General features: G+C 42.4%; 1 protein-coding gene across 6 annotated transcripts in view; it reads right to left on the reverse strand.

Annotated features, from left to right (window-relative positions):
• Positions 1 to 20107, reverse strand: part of CHID1 (chitinase domain containing 1) — a 1258939-nt gene that overhangs the window by 839502 nt on the left and 399330 nt on the right. For all 6 annotated transcript variants that reach the window (XM_073604841.1, XM_073604840.1, XM_073604839.1 and 3 more), the window contains exon 8: positions 10194 to 10286. In XM_073604841.1, the coding sequence (XP_073460942.1) occupies positions 10194 to 10286 (93 nt within the window). The remainder of the gene's footprint in view (positions 1 to 10193; positions 10287 to 20107) is intronic.

Genomic DNA, 20107 nt, shown 5'->3' on the forward strand with positions numbered 1-20107 from the left:
AGTAAATACGCCAGACCATTGCGTTTACATTTCTGCAAAAGATTATGAGCCAATACATGGATCATCTCCAGTCGTAAAGCTATCTGAAATAAGGTGATAAGGGGATAGGAGAAGTATAAAGAAGGAAAAGAAGAAGAAGAAGGGTATGTGTCAATCACTAGGCTGTGGGTGAATAGTGACTTGGTATAATACTGGGGGTAAGTGAAACACCTACGAGGAGGGCCCAGGGTTTCCATACAGTTTCAAAATTCTGACTTGTGTCTGCTAGAATACTGGCTATTTTTTCCTGGGCCATTATCCACTAAATTTACCTTCTTGCCATCATTATGGAAGTTTTTGGCTGTTTCCAGGCTCTGGCGATGGTGAGTTTTGCTCCTAACAGAATGAAGTGAATCCATTTTTGTTAAGTCTTGGGGATCTGTGGGATATGGGCATTGAGTAGGGCAACTGATGTGGATCTGGGGACCGTGCATTTGGTAACCTTGGAGATAAGGTTAGATCCAGAATGAGCGGATTCTAGGGCACTCCCACCAAATATGCACCATCGATCCCAGGAGCTGGCAGCCTCTGAAACATAACGGGTCTGCTGAGGGGTAAATTGGCGCAAGTCTGGTGGGGGTTAGGTACCATCTGGTTAGGACCTTTAAGCTGGCCTCAATTAGGGAAATGTAGCGGTTTGTCTGTCCAAATTTTATGTAGGAAATGTGATATATATCTGAATCTTTCAGAGCCACGGAGTTCTAATTTGCTAATGCAGTGACTAAGGGTGATAGGTTCCTTGGAGGTGTAGAAGTGTCCTATATGGTATAGGCCTTTGTCCAGCCACCACTTGAAGGATTTAATATCTAGGCCGGGGGGAAGTCAGGATTGTGAAACAAGAGAGCAAGCAGATGTCCCGTGGACTCCAGAGCTGGCACGTTTCGGAGGTTGTCCCATAAAGCGCAGGAGTGGGATAAGGTAGGGGCTAGAATTGAAGGACAATTTTTCTGTGGATACCATAGTAGGAAGTCTAAGGTGAAGTGGGGAACTGCCTGTCTCTCAATTTGTACCCTGTCTAGTTTTTCAAATCTGGAGTATACTGTGGAGAGTTGGGCAAGTCTCGTAGCTAAGTAGTATTTATGTAAATTTGGAAGTCCGAGGCCTCCCTTTTGTATGTGAAGGTATAGAGTGTTTTGGGGGATTCTGTATCCTGAACTTCCCCAAATAAATTTGAGTATCTTACTTTGAAGCGATTTTAAGTGGTCTTTCCTGAAGGGGATGGGGAGGGACAGGAAAAAGTAAAGGATTCTTGGGAGTAAGGTCATTTTAACAGAGTTTATTCTGCCTGTCTCATTTTTAGACCAGTTCTTGAGGTCCAATTTAAGTTTTCAATACAAGGACGGATAGTTGTTAGTGTAAAGACATTCTGTGTGGGCTGTCAAGGCAATTCCCAGGTATCCGATTGAGGACTCACTCCATTCAAATTTAAATGACTGCTGTAGAAGGGAGACTGTTGTGGAGGGAAGCAACACATTTAGGGCTTGCAATTTGGAGAAATTAACTTTAAGACTGAAATCTTGGATAATTCTTCTAGGACTTGGAAGAGGTTGGGTAGAGAGGTGAGGGGGGAAGTTAAAAATAAGAGGATGTCATCTGCAAAGAGTCTGCATTTGTGGGTCTGATCACCACATGACACCCCTTTAATGTTAGGATTTTGGCGAATAGCTATTGCCAGGGTTTCAATGGCAAAGATGAGTGGGGAGAGATGACAACCTTGTCTGGTGCCTCTGGCTATGCCTATCTAGTAGTAGCCTTCTAGACTAATTAGTGCCTTTGGTTTGTTGTAGAGGGCTTGTATTAGCCCATGAAGTGCTAATACTGAAATCCCAGTGCTCCAAGAGGGAGAAAATGTAAGGCCAAGACACTGAATCGAAGGCTTTCTGTAAGTGCGAGAAGTAGGCCCTGTTGTTTTGGCCACCCGTCCCAATTAGTTTGCAGTATTGATACCATGTTAATTGCTCGTCTTATTTGGTCAGGTCCCTGCCTGCCCGGGATAAAGCCCACCTGGTCTTTGTGTATATATGTACTGATGAAGGAGGCAAGACGATTGGCCAGAATTTTGGTTAAAATTTTCAGGTCATTGTTTATAAGGGAAATTGGGTGGTAGTTACAGACTTCTTCAGGGTCTTATCTGGTTTTGGTATGACTGTGATGTAGGCTGTTTTGAGTTGGATTTCTAGAGGGTTGCCCTGGGTTTTGGCATTAACCCCCCTGGCGGTATTCTTGAGTCTGGCTCGGGGTGAGATTTTAGTACCAAAAGCGGTAACCCCGAGCCAGACTCGGGATCGCATCGCTGGATCCTGGAAGACATGACTTACCTTGTCTCCGGGATCCCGCAAAGTTCTCCCGCTGTGTTCGGCGGCCGGATCTTCCGCCCGATGCACTGTGTGCCCTGGCTTCCGTTCCCTGCGAGCGTAGCGACACAGGGGGTGGAACCGGCGGCAAATTCAAAAAGTATAAAACACAAACACACTGACACATTGTAATCCTATTGGATTACATTACTAACTGCAGAGCGACTATGGCATCAAAAAAGCACGCTTCAACCTCAAAAGCAGCATATGACCTGCTGGAAAACAGCGTCAGCGAGACAGAATTGCTTGCAGAAGTGAGTGATAGCGATTCATGGGGAAGTTCGTCATCAAGCACGGAAAGCGATTTCAGCGATGATACTGCGACTGTACGGAGCACACAGCGCCCCCAAGATTCCCGTTTACCGGAGCACCTGGTATCAAAGTGGAGGTTGAAGATGACAGCCCCTTGGGATACCTCCAACTCTTTTTGACTGATGAGGTCATAGAAAGAATTGTTACAGAGACCAATCGGTACCGAGAGCAACAAGCTGCTATACCTCAGAGGTTTTCAAGGAGCAGAAAATGGGAACCAGTGACCAAGGAGGACATCTGGAAGTTTCTGGGCCTAATTATTCTCCGGGGAGTGGTGGGGAAACCCCTGCAGAAGTGGTACTGGGCAACCAACAAAATATAAGCCACTCCTTTTTTTGGCACCATCATGTCGGAATACAAATTTTCTCTCATAATGAAATATCTGCATTTGCATAATGAAGAATTTGATGAGACTTCTCATCCAGCTCCAAAACTGAAAAAGATTTGGGACCTATATCAAATTATTCTGAAAAATTTCCAGCAGACCTATGTACCAGACAGAGACGTCAGTATTGACGAAAGTCTAATGGCCTACAAAGAAAGACTTAGCTGGATATAGTACATCGCATCTAAGAGAGCACGATTCGGCATAAAATCATTCATGCTCTGTGAAGCCAGCACTGGTTACATATGGAATTCGGTCCTTTACATCGGGAAAGGGACCAAATTCAACGACAGATTCAGTCATTATGGAATGGCAACCGCTTCTGTTCTTACTTTGATTGAGCCATTGCTGAATCAGATACTTTTTATACTTCTCCAGAACTCTATGAGTTCCTTCTACAACACAAGACGGATGCATACGGGACTGTTAGAGCTAACCGGCGTGACATGCCGCCAACCTTTGGCAATAAAAAGCTCAAGGCAGGAGAAATAGTTGCCTGGCAAAAAGGCAAAATGATGGCACTAAGATGGCGCGATAAAAAAGATGTGTGCCTAATGAGTACCATTCACAACACCTCTACTCTCATGGTACATACAAAAGGTGGAAAAGACGTAATGAAACCTCAAGTCGTAATGGACTACAACAACACCATGGGAAGGTGTTGACAGAGCTGACCAGGCCATTACTTTTTATCCTGCTATTAGAAAGCAACAAAAAAAATATTACAAAAAAATCTTCAGGCATCTTCTTGAACAGTGCCTGTGGAATGCTTTAATTCTTCTAAAAAAAAGGAGTGACAGGCCTGTAATTCATGCAGACTTCGTTTGGAAAATTGCCGAACTTATATTTCTCAAGCACCAAACACCAACCACTGTAAATAGATCTGGACGTCGTGCTGCTGGCGTTGTGATCCCGGAACGCCTGACAGGTCGACACTTTATGGACCACATTCCACCAACGGAAAAGAAGGCAGCACCCACAAGGATGTGTGTGGTTTGCTGCTCTAAACGTGACGACACAGGAAGGAAAATCAGAAAAGAAACCCGGTTCTACTGTCCTGACTGTGACGTCGGACTTTGTGCTGTACCCTGTTTTAAAATTTTCCATACCCGAGATGTTTACTAAAGCAAAATGACTACTAATATTGCACTCTTGTTTGGCCAAAAAAAAGTCAGTGTTTTTGATTTATATTATTTACTAAAATTTATTGAATAAAAATTATTATTACTATTATATTATTTGTTATTATTTATAGTTATTTATTATATTATAATTTATGATTTTGTGTTTCAAACTTTATCATACCCAGGATGTCTACTAGATTCTTGTTTGGACAGATTTCAGTGAGTTATTCCTAAGAATTACAGGCCTACAATATAAAACGCCACATTTCCATGCAAAAATAATGGTACCGCTTTCAGCACCTAAAATCCGAAATAATCATACCGCCAGGGAGGTTAAAGAACTTTGTCATGTGAGAGATCAGGGTGCCTGCAAAGGCCTTATATTAGGGGACGGAAAGGCTGTCCGGTCCGGGGGCTGAGCCCTTTTTGAGGCCCTTGATGACTTCCATCACCCTCTCTCCTGTGAAGACTGCTTCCAAGAGGTTCTTGTGTGTAGTATTAAGGGATGGGATGGGAAGGCCATCAAGATACCTGGACATAGATTCCTTGTTGAGCTGAGAGGGGGAGTTATAGTGTCCTGTGTAGTCTGACCAGCGATTCGTATCTTGGGCATGGTGTGGACTCCTGTTCGGGGGGATAATTTGGCCGCTAGCATTGGTCCTATTTTATCTTTGTGTGTGTAAAATTTGTTGCCACTCCAACGGATGGATTTCTCCGCTTTGTCGTAAGGGCCAGGTTAAATTCCAGTCTAGCTTTGTCTAGTTGGGCTACGGTGGTGTTGGAGGGGTTCTTTTTGTGTTTAGCCAGCAGGGCTACATAGGCCTTCTCTAAGCATTCGATATCAGCCCTCCGTTCCCTCTTGATTTGGGTGGCAATCTGGATAATATTGCCCCTTATAAAGGCCTTATGGGCAGCCCATAACGTTTCAGCTGAGATTCCCTCTATATTGTTGATCGAGAAGTATTCCTGTAGTAATTTGTAAACCAACACTTACCCCGACCTCCAACTTGATTTTTTGACTATGCTTGGAGCCAGATTCCTACCAAGGTCACAAAAGCCATGGTTTAAAATTGCCAAAGGTGGATTCCAGCTGCCTGTATATCATGCTGCTGAGAAGTACATCCTTGGTAAAATAAAATGTTCTAGACTATATCTATTGACATCCGGCTGGGTACCTATTGTTACTGCTTCCAGCCTGGCAATCCTAAGAACTGATTTCTGGAAGTTCTCCAGGAGCATAATCACCTCCCCTTCCCCAATATCTGTGGTTTGGGTAAAGGTCAGGCACTCAGAGTCTGTGACTTAAAGGGTTACTAAACCCTAGCTTTTTTTTTTTAATAACAAACATATCATACTTACCTCCTCTGTGCAGTTGGTTTTGCACAGAGTGGCCCTGATCCTCATCTTCTGGGGTCCCTCAGCGGCGCTGGTGGCTGCTCCTCTTCACGGGTGCCAAGTTGGAGAAGCGCTCTCCTTCAGGACACCAGTGCGGGCATGCTCCGAGTCCTGCTGTTGACCTGCCCTGCCCCTGACACCTGCGTCATTGGATTTGATTGACAGCAGCAGGAGCCAATGGCTGCGCTGCTATCAATCTATCCAATCAGGACATGAGACACAGGCCAGAGCTGGTGTGCTCATTCCCGTCGAGGAATTATGGGGCTCAGGTAAGTAAAAAGGGGGCTCGGGGGTGCAGCTGCATGACAAGAGGTTTTTCCCCTTAAGGCATAGAATGCCTTAAGGGGAAAAAATTTGAGGGTTTACAACCCCTTTAAAGAGAAAAATCTGCTGGAGACACAAAGGATCTAATGAAAACGATGACAGCTGCATGAATTAGACAGTTGAAAAACAGTATAAGGTAAACCAAAAGTACAAAATGTACAATAATGGTGTTAGTAACAAAGTAAGGCAAATAGGTTCAAAAATAACACTATGGCAGCAATTAATGATTTAAGGCAGCCCGGGTTGCTCAGTTGTGAGAATGAAATTTGCAAAGGAAGGCTGGTTAGAGGTACCAACATTAGTACAGATGATGACGATAATTGGAACAAAGAGAGAGATTCAGCCAAAAATCTCAGGGTAATATTACTGAATATTCAGGCCTTGACCTTATGTACAATTATGAGTGAGTGGGTGAGGAAGAGAACAAGGTACAGTTTTATAGAATGTGATAACTGATACAGTTGTAAGGCTGCTCATAAGCAAGGAATTATGTAAACTATGATAAAAAAAAACATTAACAGAAATGTGTTAGGAACTGTCTATTTTACTCCTCAGCAAGGTAAATACTCAACAGAATACATATTTTGAGATTAGAGGGGATTGTACAGCATTAGTTAAAAATAAGATCCCATTATAAGAAATCTATTAATAATGCAGATGGGAGTGTGATTGAAAACAATAAAAGTGGATTATTCTATCACAGTTAGTGACTTCTTGTACTGTTAGAATAGAATTACAAATTGGTATATGGGTTCGACATGTCAATCCAGTACATTTATGTTTACAAAAAAAGGACATCATTCTTTGTAGTGCATCATTAGTAGTGACAGCTAACAGTAAGTCCTATTACACAGTTAAACATTGTATTGTGACTTTAGAATACAACATTGTAAAAAATGAAAGTAGCAACCTCAAGAGTGAGGCCCAAGATAAAAATTAAGGCGAACCAACCAGGCTTTCTAAATAAATGCACAATTCATAGAGATACTCCTCTTTGCACCATAACAGACAGATAGAACTGCTTTTGCTTGTTCTGTAACTGTAAATCTCTGACAAAGTAGGAAGCAGCAAAAATCCAACCGCATTTAAGCCCCATTCGCATATGAGCATTTTGTAGCTTGAAGCTCCAAGATGCTTAACAAGCAAAATCCCATTAATTTCAATAGCCCCTGGTTACAGCTTAGTGTTTTGTTGCCTTTAGCTAAATGCCTGTCACTTCAAATAGTACAGTGCCTTAAAAAAAGTATTCATACCCCTTGAAATTTTCCACATTTTGTCATGTTACAACCAAAAACGAAACTGTATTTTATTGGGATAAAGTGGCACATTATTGTGAAGTGGAAGGAAAATTATAAATGGTTTTCAAATTTTTTTACAAAAAAATATCTGAAAAGTATTCAAGCTTTGTATTCAGCCCCCTTTACTCTGATACCCCTAACTAAAATCTAATAGAACCAATTGTCTTCAGAAGTCACCTAATTAGTAAAAAGAGTCCACCTGTGTGTAATTAAATCTTAGTATAAATACAGCTGTTCTGTGAAGCCCTCAGAGGTTTGCAAGAGAACCTTAGTGAACAAACGGCATTATGAAGACCAAGGAACACACCAGACAGGTCAGGGATAAAGTTGTGGGAAAATTTAAAGCAGAGTTAGGTTATTATTATTATTATACAGGATTTATATAGCGCCATGGTTATATAAAAAAAAATATCCCAAGCTTTGAACATCTCACAGGACACTGTTCACTCCATCATTCGAAAATGGAAAGAGTATGGCACAACTGCAAACCTACCAAGACATGGCCACCCACTTAATCTGACAGGCAGGTAAGGAGAGCATTAATCAGAGAAGCAGCCAAGAGGCCCATGGTAACTCTGCAGAGATGCACAGCTCAGGTGGGAGAATCTGTACACAGGACAACTATTAGTCGTGCACTCCACAAATCTGGCTTTTATGGAAGAGTGGCAAGAAGAAAGCCATTGTTGAAAGAAAGCCATAAGAAGTCCCGTTTGCAGGTTGCAAGAAGCCATATGGGGGACACAGCAAACATGTGGAATAAGGTGCTCTGGTCAGATGAGACCAAAATTGAACTTTTTGGCCTATAAGCAAAACGCTATGTGTGGCAGAAAACTAACACTGCACATCACCCTGAACACACCATGGTGGTGACAGCATCATGTTTTGGGGATGCTTTTCTTCCACTGGGACAGGGAAGCTGGTCAGAGTTGATGGAAAGATGGATGGAGCCAATTACAGGGCAATCTTAAAAAAAACCTGTTAGAGTCTGCAAAAGCCTTGAGACTGGGGTGGAGGTTCACCTTCCAGCAAGACAACGACGCTAAACATACATCCAGAGCAACAATGGAATGGTTTAGATCAAAGCAAATGCATGTGTTAGAATGGTTCAGTCAAAGTCCAGACCTAAATCCAATTGAGTATCTGTGGCAAGACATGAAAATTGCTGTTCACAGACACTCTCCATCCAATCTGACAGAGCTTAAACTATTTTGCAAAGAAGAATGGGCAAAAATTCCACTCTCTAGATGTGCAAAGCTGGTAGAGACATATTCAAAAAGACTTGCAGCTGTAATTGCAGAGACAGGTGGTTCTACAAAGTATTGACTCAGGGGGCTGAATACAAATGCAGGCCATGCTTTTCAATTTTTTTATTTCAAAAATTTGGAAACCATTTATCATTTTCCTTCCACTTCACAATTATGTGCCACTTTGTGTTGGCCACATAAAATCCCAATAAAATACATTTACGGTTTTGGTTGTAACATGACAAAATGTGGATAATTTCAAGGGGTATGAATAATTTTTCAAGGCACTGTACATGAGCTTCTTTTCAGGCAGATTGGAGTGTCTTTGGCCCCATAGACTTCAATGGGAGTGGCTATAAATGCACAACATGAGCATTTTACAAGTTTTCGGTCACATGTTTTCTGGACAAACAGCTCTTCACCCCTATTCTCTTCCTCCTAGTGTTTTCTCTTGGCTAAAACAAAAACACCTGAAGCCGGCAGGCTGCCAAGATTCTTTTTCATTTAAAAGTAATAAGAAAAGAGCTTAGTCTTCATTCACATAGCTAAATTGGCCATGGTGTGGCAAGTATACCGTGGATATCTGAGGCCAGGAGCCTAGGTGTTTGTGGACAGCCGTGGCCAGGAAGCCTGTGCAAGTCAATGACTGGCTGACAGGAGCCGGGGATACATGCAGTTAGGGACAGATGATCGGTCATGAATGCACCATATCTGCATCCAGGTACAATCATCTGTCCTTAAGATCATGTAATTGCTTGATGTGCAGATACATGCAAATTCATGCTTACAGCAGTGGACAGCTGCAGCTCCTGTCAGCATGTCAATGATTTGTAGGGGTCTCCTGGCTGTGGCAGTCCGCAACTGCCTAGACTCCCAAGAGAGAATATCCAGAGCAGTGTTTCTCAACTCCAGTCCTCAAGGCGCCCCAACAGGTCATGTTTTCAGGATTTCCCTCAGATGAAACGGCTGTAGTAATTACTAAGGCAGTGAAACTGATCAAATCACCTGTGCAAAATAATGGAGAGCCTGAAAACATGACCTGTTGGGGTGCCTTGAGGACTGGAGCTGAGAAACACTGATCCAGAGTATACTTGAAACACCATCACCAATTTTGGTGTGTGAAGGGGGCCTTAGATTTTGCTGCCTCTGTTGTAGTCTTGAAGATTAATTTCTCCAAAATGGCTATAGCAAAGATAAAAGAGGGCTTGTTTTAAAATGCTTATAAGGGTTGTTCAGAATAGGTAAATACTTTAGTGTGCATACTATGAACACAGGTTCACAAATCCCAAAGACTTCAAGCCTGAAGCAGTAATCCAAAAAGAACCTATTCAATGTGAACAAAAGTTTTGGCCTCATTAACATGGATACTGAGGCCTGTACAGCTTGAATGAGTGTTTTTATATCCAGCTAGAGCCACCAGGAGCTGCGTGCAGGCAATCTATGATACTGAATAGGGGCGCAGCCACTAATTCAAATTTGAAAGGCATCTCAGGACCATGCAGCCCTAGACGCCTGTCAAATTGGATGTGCAGCGGTGTCTCCATTCAGTAACATAGTCTGCCTGCTTGCAGCTCCAGTCGTAAAATCAAACAGCAGATTTATAGTGTAAGGGCCTCAGTGCCTGCGTGAACAAAGCCTAAGGAAATAAACTCTGGTTTAAATAAGGCAAAATACAGTCACTAAGGCCACAAGCTTCTCAGTGTAATTTGTTTACTCACCCAGGTGCCACTGCAGGAGGAATAACAAGGATGAAGCGAAGTTTAGCTTGCTGTAGAGCCTGCCCCATATGTGTCAGCAAATGGGCCATTTCCCTGAGAGAATAATACATAACACATATTAGAACACACATCTCCATTTAAAATGGTAAACATGAAGTACTAAGGTCACGCCGCTGACAGCACTTCTTCAGAATATACCCTTGTATAGCAAGGGAATTATTATTCATAATAGTATGAAAATGTGGAAATAAATACTAATCAAGGTGTAAGGTACATAAGTGTGCAGGAATATTACGCATAAAAGCAGGCTCAATTCACAGCGGTTTTTCTCTTGTTTGGTTGATACTTTCTGGATATCACGTCTTCTGTAATGACTCAATGTATAAACTTGCATAATGCACTTATGTATCTGGGCATGTAAACAGAACTGTTTAACTACTGCTTCTGCTATTACAACACTGTCAGTGTTATTCTAATGGTTTTCATGATAAAAGCAATATAAACATGAAATAATAAAGATTATTGCACTGGTTATTATAATACCTAGTAAATTTTAGATGGTGGAAAGTAATGGCAATAGAATTAATGCTAATATATATTTTATTTGTTCACATATGATAAATAATAAAAGGGTTGCCTTCCCATATGCAAGTCATAAGCTCCCTCTGTAATCCATACCTGCCTGACATAAAAAAAAAGAAGTATTAGGTCAGCTGGTATTGGCCACCACTCCGTATTTATACTGGGCAAATATCTCAATAAGAATGATAGTGGGGAGAAATCTGTCCAACCAAGAACCCACCAGGATTTGTCATACTCTTCAGCAAATGTAATATTGATGTATACATTCATCCACTTTATTCACTTTTCTACATTAAAGCAGAAGGACTAAGCTCGCTCAGATATAATGCAATAAAAAAAATCTCTGCACATAACAATAACAATACCTCTTCTTTCTACAAAACCAGAACTTGTAACACATTTAGAATGATGACATTGCACCAAATTTTATATATGATCCAAACACTACCTATAAAAGTACCCCTTCTTTGTCTCCCTGCGGACTATGCAGACAATGTTTATTTGGACTGGCACGGACAAAACTTTCTCTCCTCACTCTGTCCACAATAATTGTAGTGGGGGTATAGGGTTCCCTGATATAGCACTGTACTACAGAGCCCTGCACCTGTGAAGGGGGGCAACTTGGTGTTCACTACCCATGTCTAAACTGTGGGCACAATAGTCCTACCCAGTGGATTTGGCTGCTCTCCCCTGGGTACCAGTGAAACATTACAGATCATTAAAAGGACACCCTACTATAGGAGTTACGATAGCAGTCATCCAGCAACCTTTTTCTCAGAAGGGGTTGCCCCCTTCCCCTTGGACACTGGTGATACAAAACCCAGAGTTCCCTTCAGGAGTTGACAATAATCAGCAGGCTTTGTGTGATCTTGTACAACATCTTTTGAGTTCTTGGGCAGAGTATCAACTGCATAATTTCTTGCTCTCTATCCAGATCCGGGCATTTACACCAGACTCTTAACCCTTTTGAAAGATTATGCAATGATGGCAAACATGTACCTCACATATTGTCCTCCATCTACAAGCTATTAAACTCCCTCCCATGTACCCCCATACATCAGAAGGTGGGATTCTGATCTACAAGTTTCCCTAACTAAAGCATAAATTGATAGAGCCATTTGTTTGGCTCACAAGTCCACGGCTGTCAATCGCTTTCAAGAGCAGGGATACAAGCTACTGCCAGGGTGGTACAGGGTCACAGTGCTGCTTAACAAAATATGTCCCCAAGTCTCCAAGATCTGCTGGAGGTGTGAACCTGGCTCACTCCTACATATTTACTGGTACTGTCCTTCACTAAATTCTGTATGGGAGTCAAGAATGTAGTTTTTCAATTGACATTGGTGGACTTAGGCACAGACCCTATCAGCTACTTGTTACACGTCAATAAGGTTCCACTGCACAGCTACTGTTTAAGGATTCACTGAGAGTCTTAATGTTGAATGTGGCCAAGGCTTGTATTCCAGACCTTTGGGTGCAAAGCTTTCCACCGACCCTAAGACGCTGGTATGCCAGACTGAATGAAAAAAGATCCATGGAGAGTTCAATGATCACAATGCACAACAGAGAAGACAAATTCAAGGATACCTGGCTTCTGTGGAATTATATCTGCTCATCTCAATACTTAGACATCATGTGTCTCTGACCTCAACGGTCCAAGCACACTCATTATAATGCCCAGATGAAACTTGACCTTGGATATTCTTCTACATGGCAGGTCACGTTGGGGGGGTGGAAAGATGCAGCAGGATGGAAGTTCCCCCACCACACCCTTCTCAACTCCCCCCCCCTTTTTTTTTTCTTTTTATGCTTTCCTTTATGTAGGTTCTTCTGGGCCAATCTGTGCCAGTAGAATAACCATCTTCCTCTCTCGCCCTATTTTTGGAGCAGACGAGGCAAGATACTTAGAGGAAGGAAGGCAAAGATAAGCCTAAACTGAGATGAGGGGTAACCTAGAGCATCCAAGGCCAGAGCTAGTGGATCCCTGGTTCTGGATAAAAACAGAGGTAGTTTGTTGTTGTATCTAGGATGTTCATATTCATAGTCTCCCATTTGGCATATCAAATTGAACACATCTGAACACATCGGGATAAAGAGACCTTTCTCTTTAGTCCAAGTGACGGTGGCTGAGATAAACCACCTTCCAGTTCTTCACAACTGGGTTGTGGACCATAGAAATTGCTGGGAAGTGTATTTATGTCCATAATAGAATCTGGTTTGTTTCCTTCAAGACAGGTTTGTTTCCTTCAAGGGTCCCATCGACAATGTCCAGTGGACGAAACACATTGAGAGGAGCCTATCGACACTGTCTGTTTACTCACTCACACTTTGTGTGCGCATGACAGCAAAGGGGAATGAAGGATTACTAATGACCAGCTAGGAGTGTTGAGGGTATCAAGGAGCTTTAAACTGTATTACACTATTGAAAGATTTGTATCTCTTTCTGGATGGCATTAAATACGTGAAAGTGATAGATGAAGATTGATAAAAAAAAAAAAAAAAAAAAAAAAGGTTCACTTATGGGATGACAAGCTTTTTGAGAGCTTAATATGTGTAAGGTCATGGATTCTGGTGAGTGATTTACTTGGTGTGCTGCGACACTTTCACAGTGGTGTGTTGTTTTTTGAAGAACAAAAGAGACACTGTATTTAACTAGTGTGGTATTCACAGCAGTCGATTAGAAAGAGTAAGAAAATTTGCAACTGTGTATTTTTTCTTTTAAATTTCTAAAAGTATTCTTTTTGTCTAATGAGGTCTTGATAAAGGTCTTGCATCCGTGGAAAACGCATTGTCACACCAACAGGAACGCTTGAACTTCAACTTGAGCTTGAACTTGTTTGTGTGACATCATTTACACACGCTGGCCGAACACGGTGGTTGGCGCCTCCCCATGGCATCTCCTGTGCTTTTACAGTGACCCACAACTGCCCATGGATAAGTGTGGTAACATTCACAGATACAGTGATACCTCGGTTCACGAACTTAATTCGTGAAATGACTCTGGGCGCAAACCGAATTGGTCATGAAAAAAGACAAATTTTCCCATAGGGTTTAATGTAAATCTGGTTAATCCGTTCTGAACTTTTTTGTTTTTAAACCACAAACATATGAAAAAAGTACAGTACAGTATGAATAGAGAAAACAATACCCTTTCTTGAGATGACTTCTGATGTCGAGGAAGGCTGGTAGGAAGCGGTTATTGTTTGGAGGCAGAGTTCCCCTCCATAAGGGCATTGGGGAGATCTCCTTCAGGGGTTTCCTCACTTTTTTGTCTCTTAGCCGCAGTTTTGCTGAAAAATCTGTCCAATGTCACTTGTCTTTTCCTGCACTGCATAACCCTCTGGAAATGGGAGACCACGTTATCATTCATCAGATTTAACACTCTGTTCATTACAGTTATGTTGGGGTGGTGCTTCTCAAAAAAATCATGGCACTCATTCCATTATTCCATAATGGATTTTATGGCATCACTGCTAACCTCTTCCCTGTCTTCTTCCTCAGAGGAATGCTCCTCAAAAAGCACCTGCTGCTGCTCACTGTGGAGTTCAGAAAGTTATTCCGTGGTCAGCTTATGTTCCTCAACAAGCTCTTCTAAGTCTGCACCATCGACGTCCAGACCCATACTCTTGCCCATAGACCCAACCTCCTCCACTACCTCTGCATCAGACCCTTCAAAGTGATGTTCTGTGACACATTCTGGCCACAGTTTCCTCCAGACTGAGTTTAAGGTTCAGTGAGTGACCTCTTCCCAGGCTTTGTCAATGAGGTTAATGCAATGGAGAACATTGAAATGTTTTTTCCAGAATTCCTTCAGAGTCAAGGACGTCTCTTCAGTGACATTAAAACACCCAGTGAAGAGCGCCTTTGTGCACAGCTTCTTGAAGTTGCAGATCACTTGCTGGTCCATGGGCTGCAGAAGAGGTGTCGTATTGGGGAGGAGGAACTTGACCTTTATGAAGTCATACTCAGCGTCCATATCATCCACCTAGGCTGGAGGGTGTGCCGGGACATTGTCCATGAGAAGAAGGCACCTTTCAGGCAGTTGGTTGTCAGAAAGATATTTTTTTACGGTGGGGACAAACACCTCATTCAGCCATTCCATGAAAAATTGCCTTGTGACCCAAGCTTTCACATTGGCCCTCCACATGACAGGCAGTCTGGCCTTGCTCACATTCTGTTCTCTAAATGCACAAGGGGTCTGGGAATGGTACACTAGTAGTAGCTTAATCTTCAGGTGGGCGTTTGCATTCGCACACAGCAAAAGGGTCAATTTGTCCTTCATTGGCTTGTGCCCTGGCAGTGCCTTTTCCTCCTGCGTGATATAGGTTTTGTTTGGCATTTTTTTTTCCAGAAGAGCCCTTTTTCATCACAGTTGAGCATTTGTTGAGCGATGTATCCTTCTGTCTTCATAAATTCTGCAAATTCTTTCTTGTAGGCTTCTGTACTGGTGTTGTCAGAACTGGAAGCCTCACCATGTCTTGTCACACTGTGGATGCCACTTCTCTTGCAAAATTTTTCAAACCACACTCTACTGGCTTTAAATTCTTCACTTGCTACACTTGTAGAGGGGTTTGTCTGCAGTAAATCACTGTACAATTTCCTGGCTTTTTCACAGATTATAGCTTCACTAACACTATCACCTGCCAGCTGTTTCTCATTCAACCACACTAACAAAAGTTTTTTCACCTCTTCCAGCACTTGTGTCCTCTGCTTGGTTAACATCGTTACTCCTTTTGCCACATCAGCTCCTTTGATGGCAGCTTTGTTCTTCAAAATAGTTGAGATTGCCGACTTCTCCATCTTGTACTCTGAGGCCAAATCAGTCACATGAATATCACGGTCATGCTTTTCTATAATTTCCTTCTTCAGCTCAATGGTTATTTTCTTCACAACCTTATTCTTAGAATTCCTGCTCTGCACATTCTTGTCACCTATATTACCGCTCTGCACTTTCTTTTTACCACCATGCTTGCTCTGCACACTCTTGTCACCTGCATTTCCGCTCTGCACATTCTTGTCACCTGTATTTCCGCTCTGCACATTCTTGTCACCTGTATTTCTGCTCTGCACATTCTTGTCACCTTCATTACTGCTCCGCACTTTCTTCTTACCACCATGCTTGCTCTTAGTTTTCTTTGGAGCCATACTGGATGTCCGGTACAGTACAGTATGTGCTAAAAAGCACACAAAACTGTAAAAGCAAGTGTGCACAGGGATGTGTACAGTACTGTACGTGTTAAAAAAGCACACCAAAAAGCTTCAAAATACTGTAAGTGTGTTACAGTACTCTTCTCTGTGACCACAATCCACCTACAGGAAGTCACAAGCACGTGTCAGAGCAGGGAAAATGGTCGCGGCTCATGTTCAAGCACGAAGTGGAGTTCGCGCACTGAAGCAAATTTTTCTGAACTATTTTGTTCACGAACCGAGTTGTTCGTGCACAGAAGCTTTCATGAACCGAGGTATCACTGTACTTAACATTTCACTTTTGGATCTATGTGAATTAAATTTACTTTTTATCTGCCTCTGAACTGACCCCCCCTGTTTAATGTATCCCTTGGTTCATATACCCATATCATATGGAGTTACTGAGCTCTGTTTGACTTTTAATGTTCTTTCTGGCATTTTACATTGTTTTTGATGTTATTTGACAGCTGCACAGTTCAGCTCTGGCACACTATCACAGGATTTTTCCGCTCATTTTCCTCTATACAAGATTTGGATCCACAGTTCTCAGTGCCTGGAACCTTGTTTTTTATGTGTTTTTGCCTAATGGAACACTTTTTTTGTTTGGACTTGCATATTTTGAATATTTTGTTATGTTAATTGCACAGTTTTAATCATCTGACATTAGGTGTTTTTACACTATTTACGCTTTATTATTCAAAGATTTGGAGGGTGTTTTTTGCACACTTTTTCACAGCCGCTTTTAGTGTTTAAAGGGTGTTAGCACAAGATTATACATTTATAGTTATAGAATTAGTGAAGTGTCAGGAAGAGGATAATACCTGATAAAGGGTCAGTAGCACCAGTGAAGAAAAAAAATAGGATAAATTGCCAGCAAGTCCTCAGGTTGCATGTCACTCAGTTCGCCATCTTGGCTATGCCGCGCCCCAGATTATTAGACACACACACATACACTGTATATACAGTTTTTTCTTTCTTGTTTTTTCTAGAGAATAGGTGCAGTAACGTAACCATCCCCCTGAGTGTGGCCAAATTGCACAGTGGGAGGGTCTTAAAGGGGCATTAATAAATACCAGAGGTGCATTAAGCACAGGGTGCAGGGTTCAGGAAAGCCCTACATACAGAGTACAGAGATGAGGAGTGCGCTATGCACAGGGTGCAGAATTCAGGAGTGCGCTATGCTCAGAGTGCAGAGTTTAGGATTGTACCAAGTACAGAGTGCAGAGTTCAATATTGCATTATGTACAAAGTGCAGAGTTCGGGAGTGCACTACGTACAGAGTGCAGAGTTCGGGAGTGCACTACATACAGAGTAGAGTTCAGGAGTGCACTACGTACAGAGTTCAGGAGTGCACTACGTACAGAGTAGAGTTCAGGAGTGCACTACGTACAGAGTGCAGAGCTCAGGAGTGTGCTACACACACAGTGCAGACTTCTAGAGTGCATAATGCACACAGTGCAGAGTTTAGCAGTACGTTTCAATCAGAGTGCAGAGTTCAGGAGTGAACTATGTACAGAGTGCACTATGTACAGAGTGCAGTGTTCAGGAGATCGCTATGCACAGAGTGCGCTATGTACAGAGTGCAGGGTTCAGAATTGTTTCCTACAGTTTCCATATCTATCAGTTAACACTGCTGATACCAAATAACTATAAGCATAATTTGCACGTACAACGAGAAAAGTATAATTAATTTAGAATATTAAATTGTGTGTAAACCCTAACAATAAACTTGTCTTGTTTGCTTTTGGTCTGGTAACTATACTACTGTAATAATTTTCCTATACCTGGTAGTAAAGTCAAGTAAAAAACAAAAAAAACAAAACTATTGATTGTGTGACATTCAGAGCTGCCCTGTTTCTTGTGCATACCTCCTGTGCTATCTCTTGGAGCTCCCCCAGCGGAGCAATCAACTTGGTACATTCAGCCTGCCAATACATTGTTTGGATCATCTATGGCCAGCCTTAGGGCACCTTGGAGTCAAAACATTACAATATGCCCTGAGGTCACATGAGTAGGAGTGTGCAACAGAATACTCTGGAGTCATGGAGTGGTAAAGGAAGCTCAAGGGCTACTGGGTGATGCAGTAGTGCAGAAGCCACTGGGGGGTCCTTGGAGACACTGGGGTCACTGATGACACAAACACGGAGGTTGCAGGTTGCAAAAAGTCGCTGGAGACACTAGGGTCATGGAATCATTGTAGGCCAGGAGTGATGAGGTCAAAGGAGGTACAGGAGTGCAAAATTCACTGGAGGTACAGCATTACAGGGGTCTCCAAAGGGACAGGAGTGCAAGGGTCACCAGAGGCACAGGATTGCATTGGCTACTGGAGGAACAGGAGTGCAAGGGTCACCGGTGGCATAGTCATTGGAAACATAGAGAACCCAGGTGCAGACATTGGAGGCACTGTGGGCTCAGCCTAAGTGTAGGTAGTGGTAAAGAATACTAAGGTTAATTAGGACAGGAGCCAGTTAATCGACCAGATGGATTGTGGAAGAAAACTGGAGTACCCATTGGAAACCTTCTGCAAGCATAAGTATAATATGCAAACTCCATGCAGATAGTGTCCTGGTTGAGATTCAAACCAAGGACCCAAGCGTAGCAAGACATAAGCCATCACGAAGTGGGGGAAGCGGTGCTTGTGTACTGATGTCAGTTATAAATGTGGGGCCAAATTTGGTTAAAGTCTTTCTGTATTGTGCATAGTGCTGGAACCTCTGGAAAACAGGGCATTGGTAAGGGAAGATGTGGATGCCGGTAGACAATGAAGAGTGGGGACTCCTGGGTGCTGGCATGGTGATAATTATTGTGAGCAAATTCTGCCCAAGACAGGAGGGCAATACAATCATCCTGGTAGGCAGACACAAGCAGGCTCTGATTCAGAGGATGGAAGGGTCCCTATAAAAAAGGCATGCTGAACATCCTATGGAACTGTTATTATGAATAATGAAGCACTGATAGGTGGTGCTGATTATGCAGCACTGATGAGCACTGATAGGTGGCAAAGATTATGCAGTACTGACTGATGGCTGGTACTGATAGATGGCACTGATAGGTGGCACGTATGGGCAGGCACTGATGGGCACTGAAATGCAGCACTGATTGGCAATTGCATAATAAATTACATGAATGATGAGAGGAAAGGAAGGATTTTGCAATGCTATATGGCATAAAGTATTGTAAAATGCTTCCTTGCTTCTTATCATTCACGTCATTTAACATTTATCATCTAGTAAGTATGCTGCAACGCCCATCTTGGTACACCCTGCAGTCGGCTGCAGTAAGCCAGCAGCGGACATCTTGTTACACCCAGCCCAAACTATATGGGCTGGGTGTAACAAGATGTCCACTGCTGGCTTACTGCAGCCGAGTGCAGAGTGTACCAAGGTGGGCGTCGTGATGTTTACCCTCTGATGGATGTAGTGATATAAAAATATGTGTAGTAGTATTAGTTAATTAATATTTAGGTATTATAATGATGATGATGATGTAAGTACTCTTCCGCAGCAACCCAATTCTTCCAGAGAGATGCACTTTATTGACTTCCAACACAGAACAAAGTCCAAAGTCCACAGGTGACAGAAAAATCCGACAGAGTAGATATAATTCAGAATCCCATTTCCTAGGTCTGTGTGTTCATACACAGACAAGCCTAACTTAAACTATAGACTGAATGCCGTGTTATATTCACTAGACCCTGAATGGCTGAGCAATTTGATTGGCCGTTTCAATTTAGGACTTTGATTTGCTTTTAGTCATTCAGACAGACAACAACCCCCAGCCGTGAACAGCTGTAGTCATAAACCGCCCCAATTTGCACTCCCGCATATCAACATCAACAAGTCCCCTTAGATATGTGTAATTAGATTAGATTAACAGATACCGCCTGAACACCCTTTTGAGCCCTTGGAATACCTACATTCCTAATCTGTATTCTTGCATATTAATATCAACAAGTCCCCCTGATATATTAGCCCCCCAGGAGGGAGCCTCCGCTAGGCCAACCCAAAACACTCCTTGATCCCATTGTTCCCCTCTCAAGTCTAATTACCATCAATAAATACTGTATTTATTGGCGTATAACACTCACTTTTTCAACATGAAAATCGGGTGCAAATAGTGTATGCGTGTTATACGCCAATACTTCAATT

This window comes from Aquarana catesbeiana, linkage group LG11 (genome assembly GCF_042186555.1).
Source record: "Aquarana catesbeiana isolate 2022-GZ linkage group LG11, ASM4218655v1, whole genome shotgun sequence".
NCBI lineage: Eukaryota > Metazoa > Chordata > Amphibia > Anura > Ranidae > Aquarana > Aquarana catesbeiana.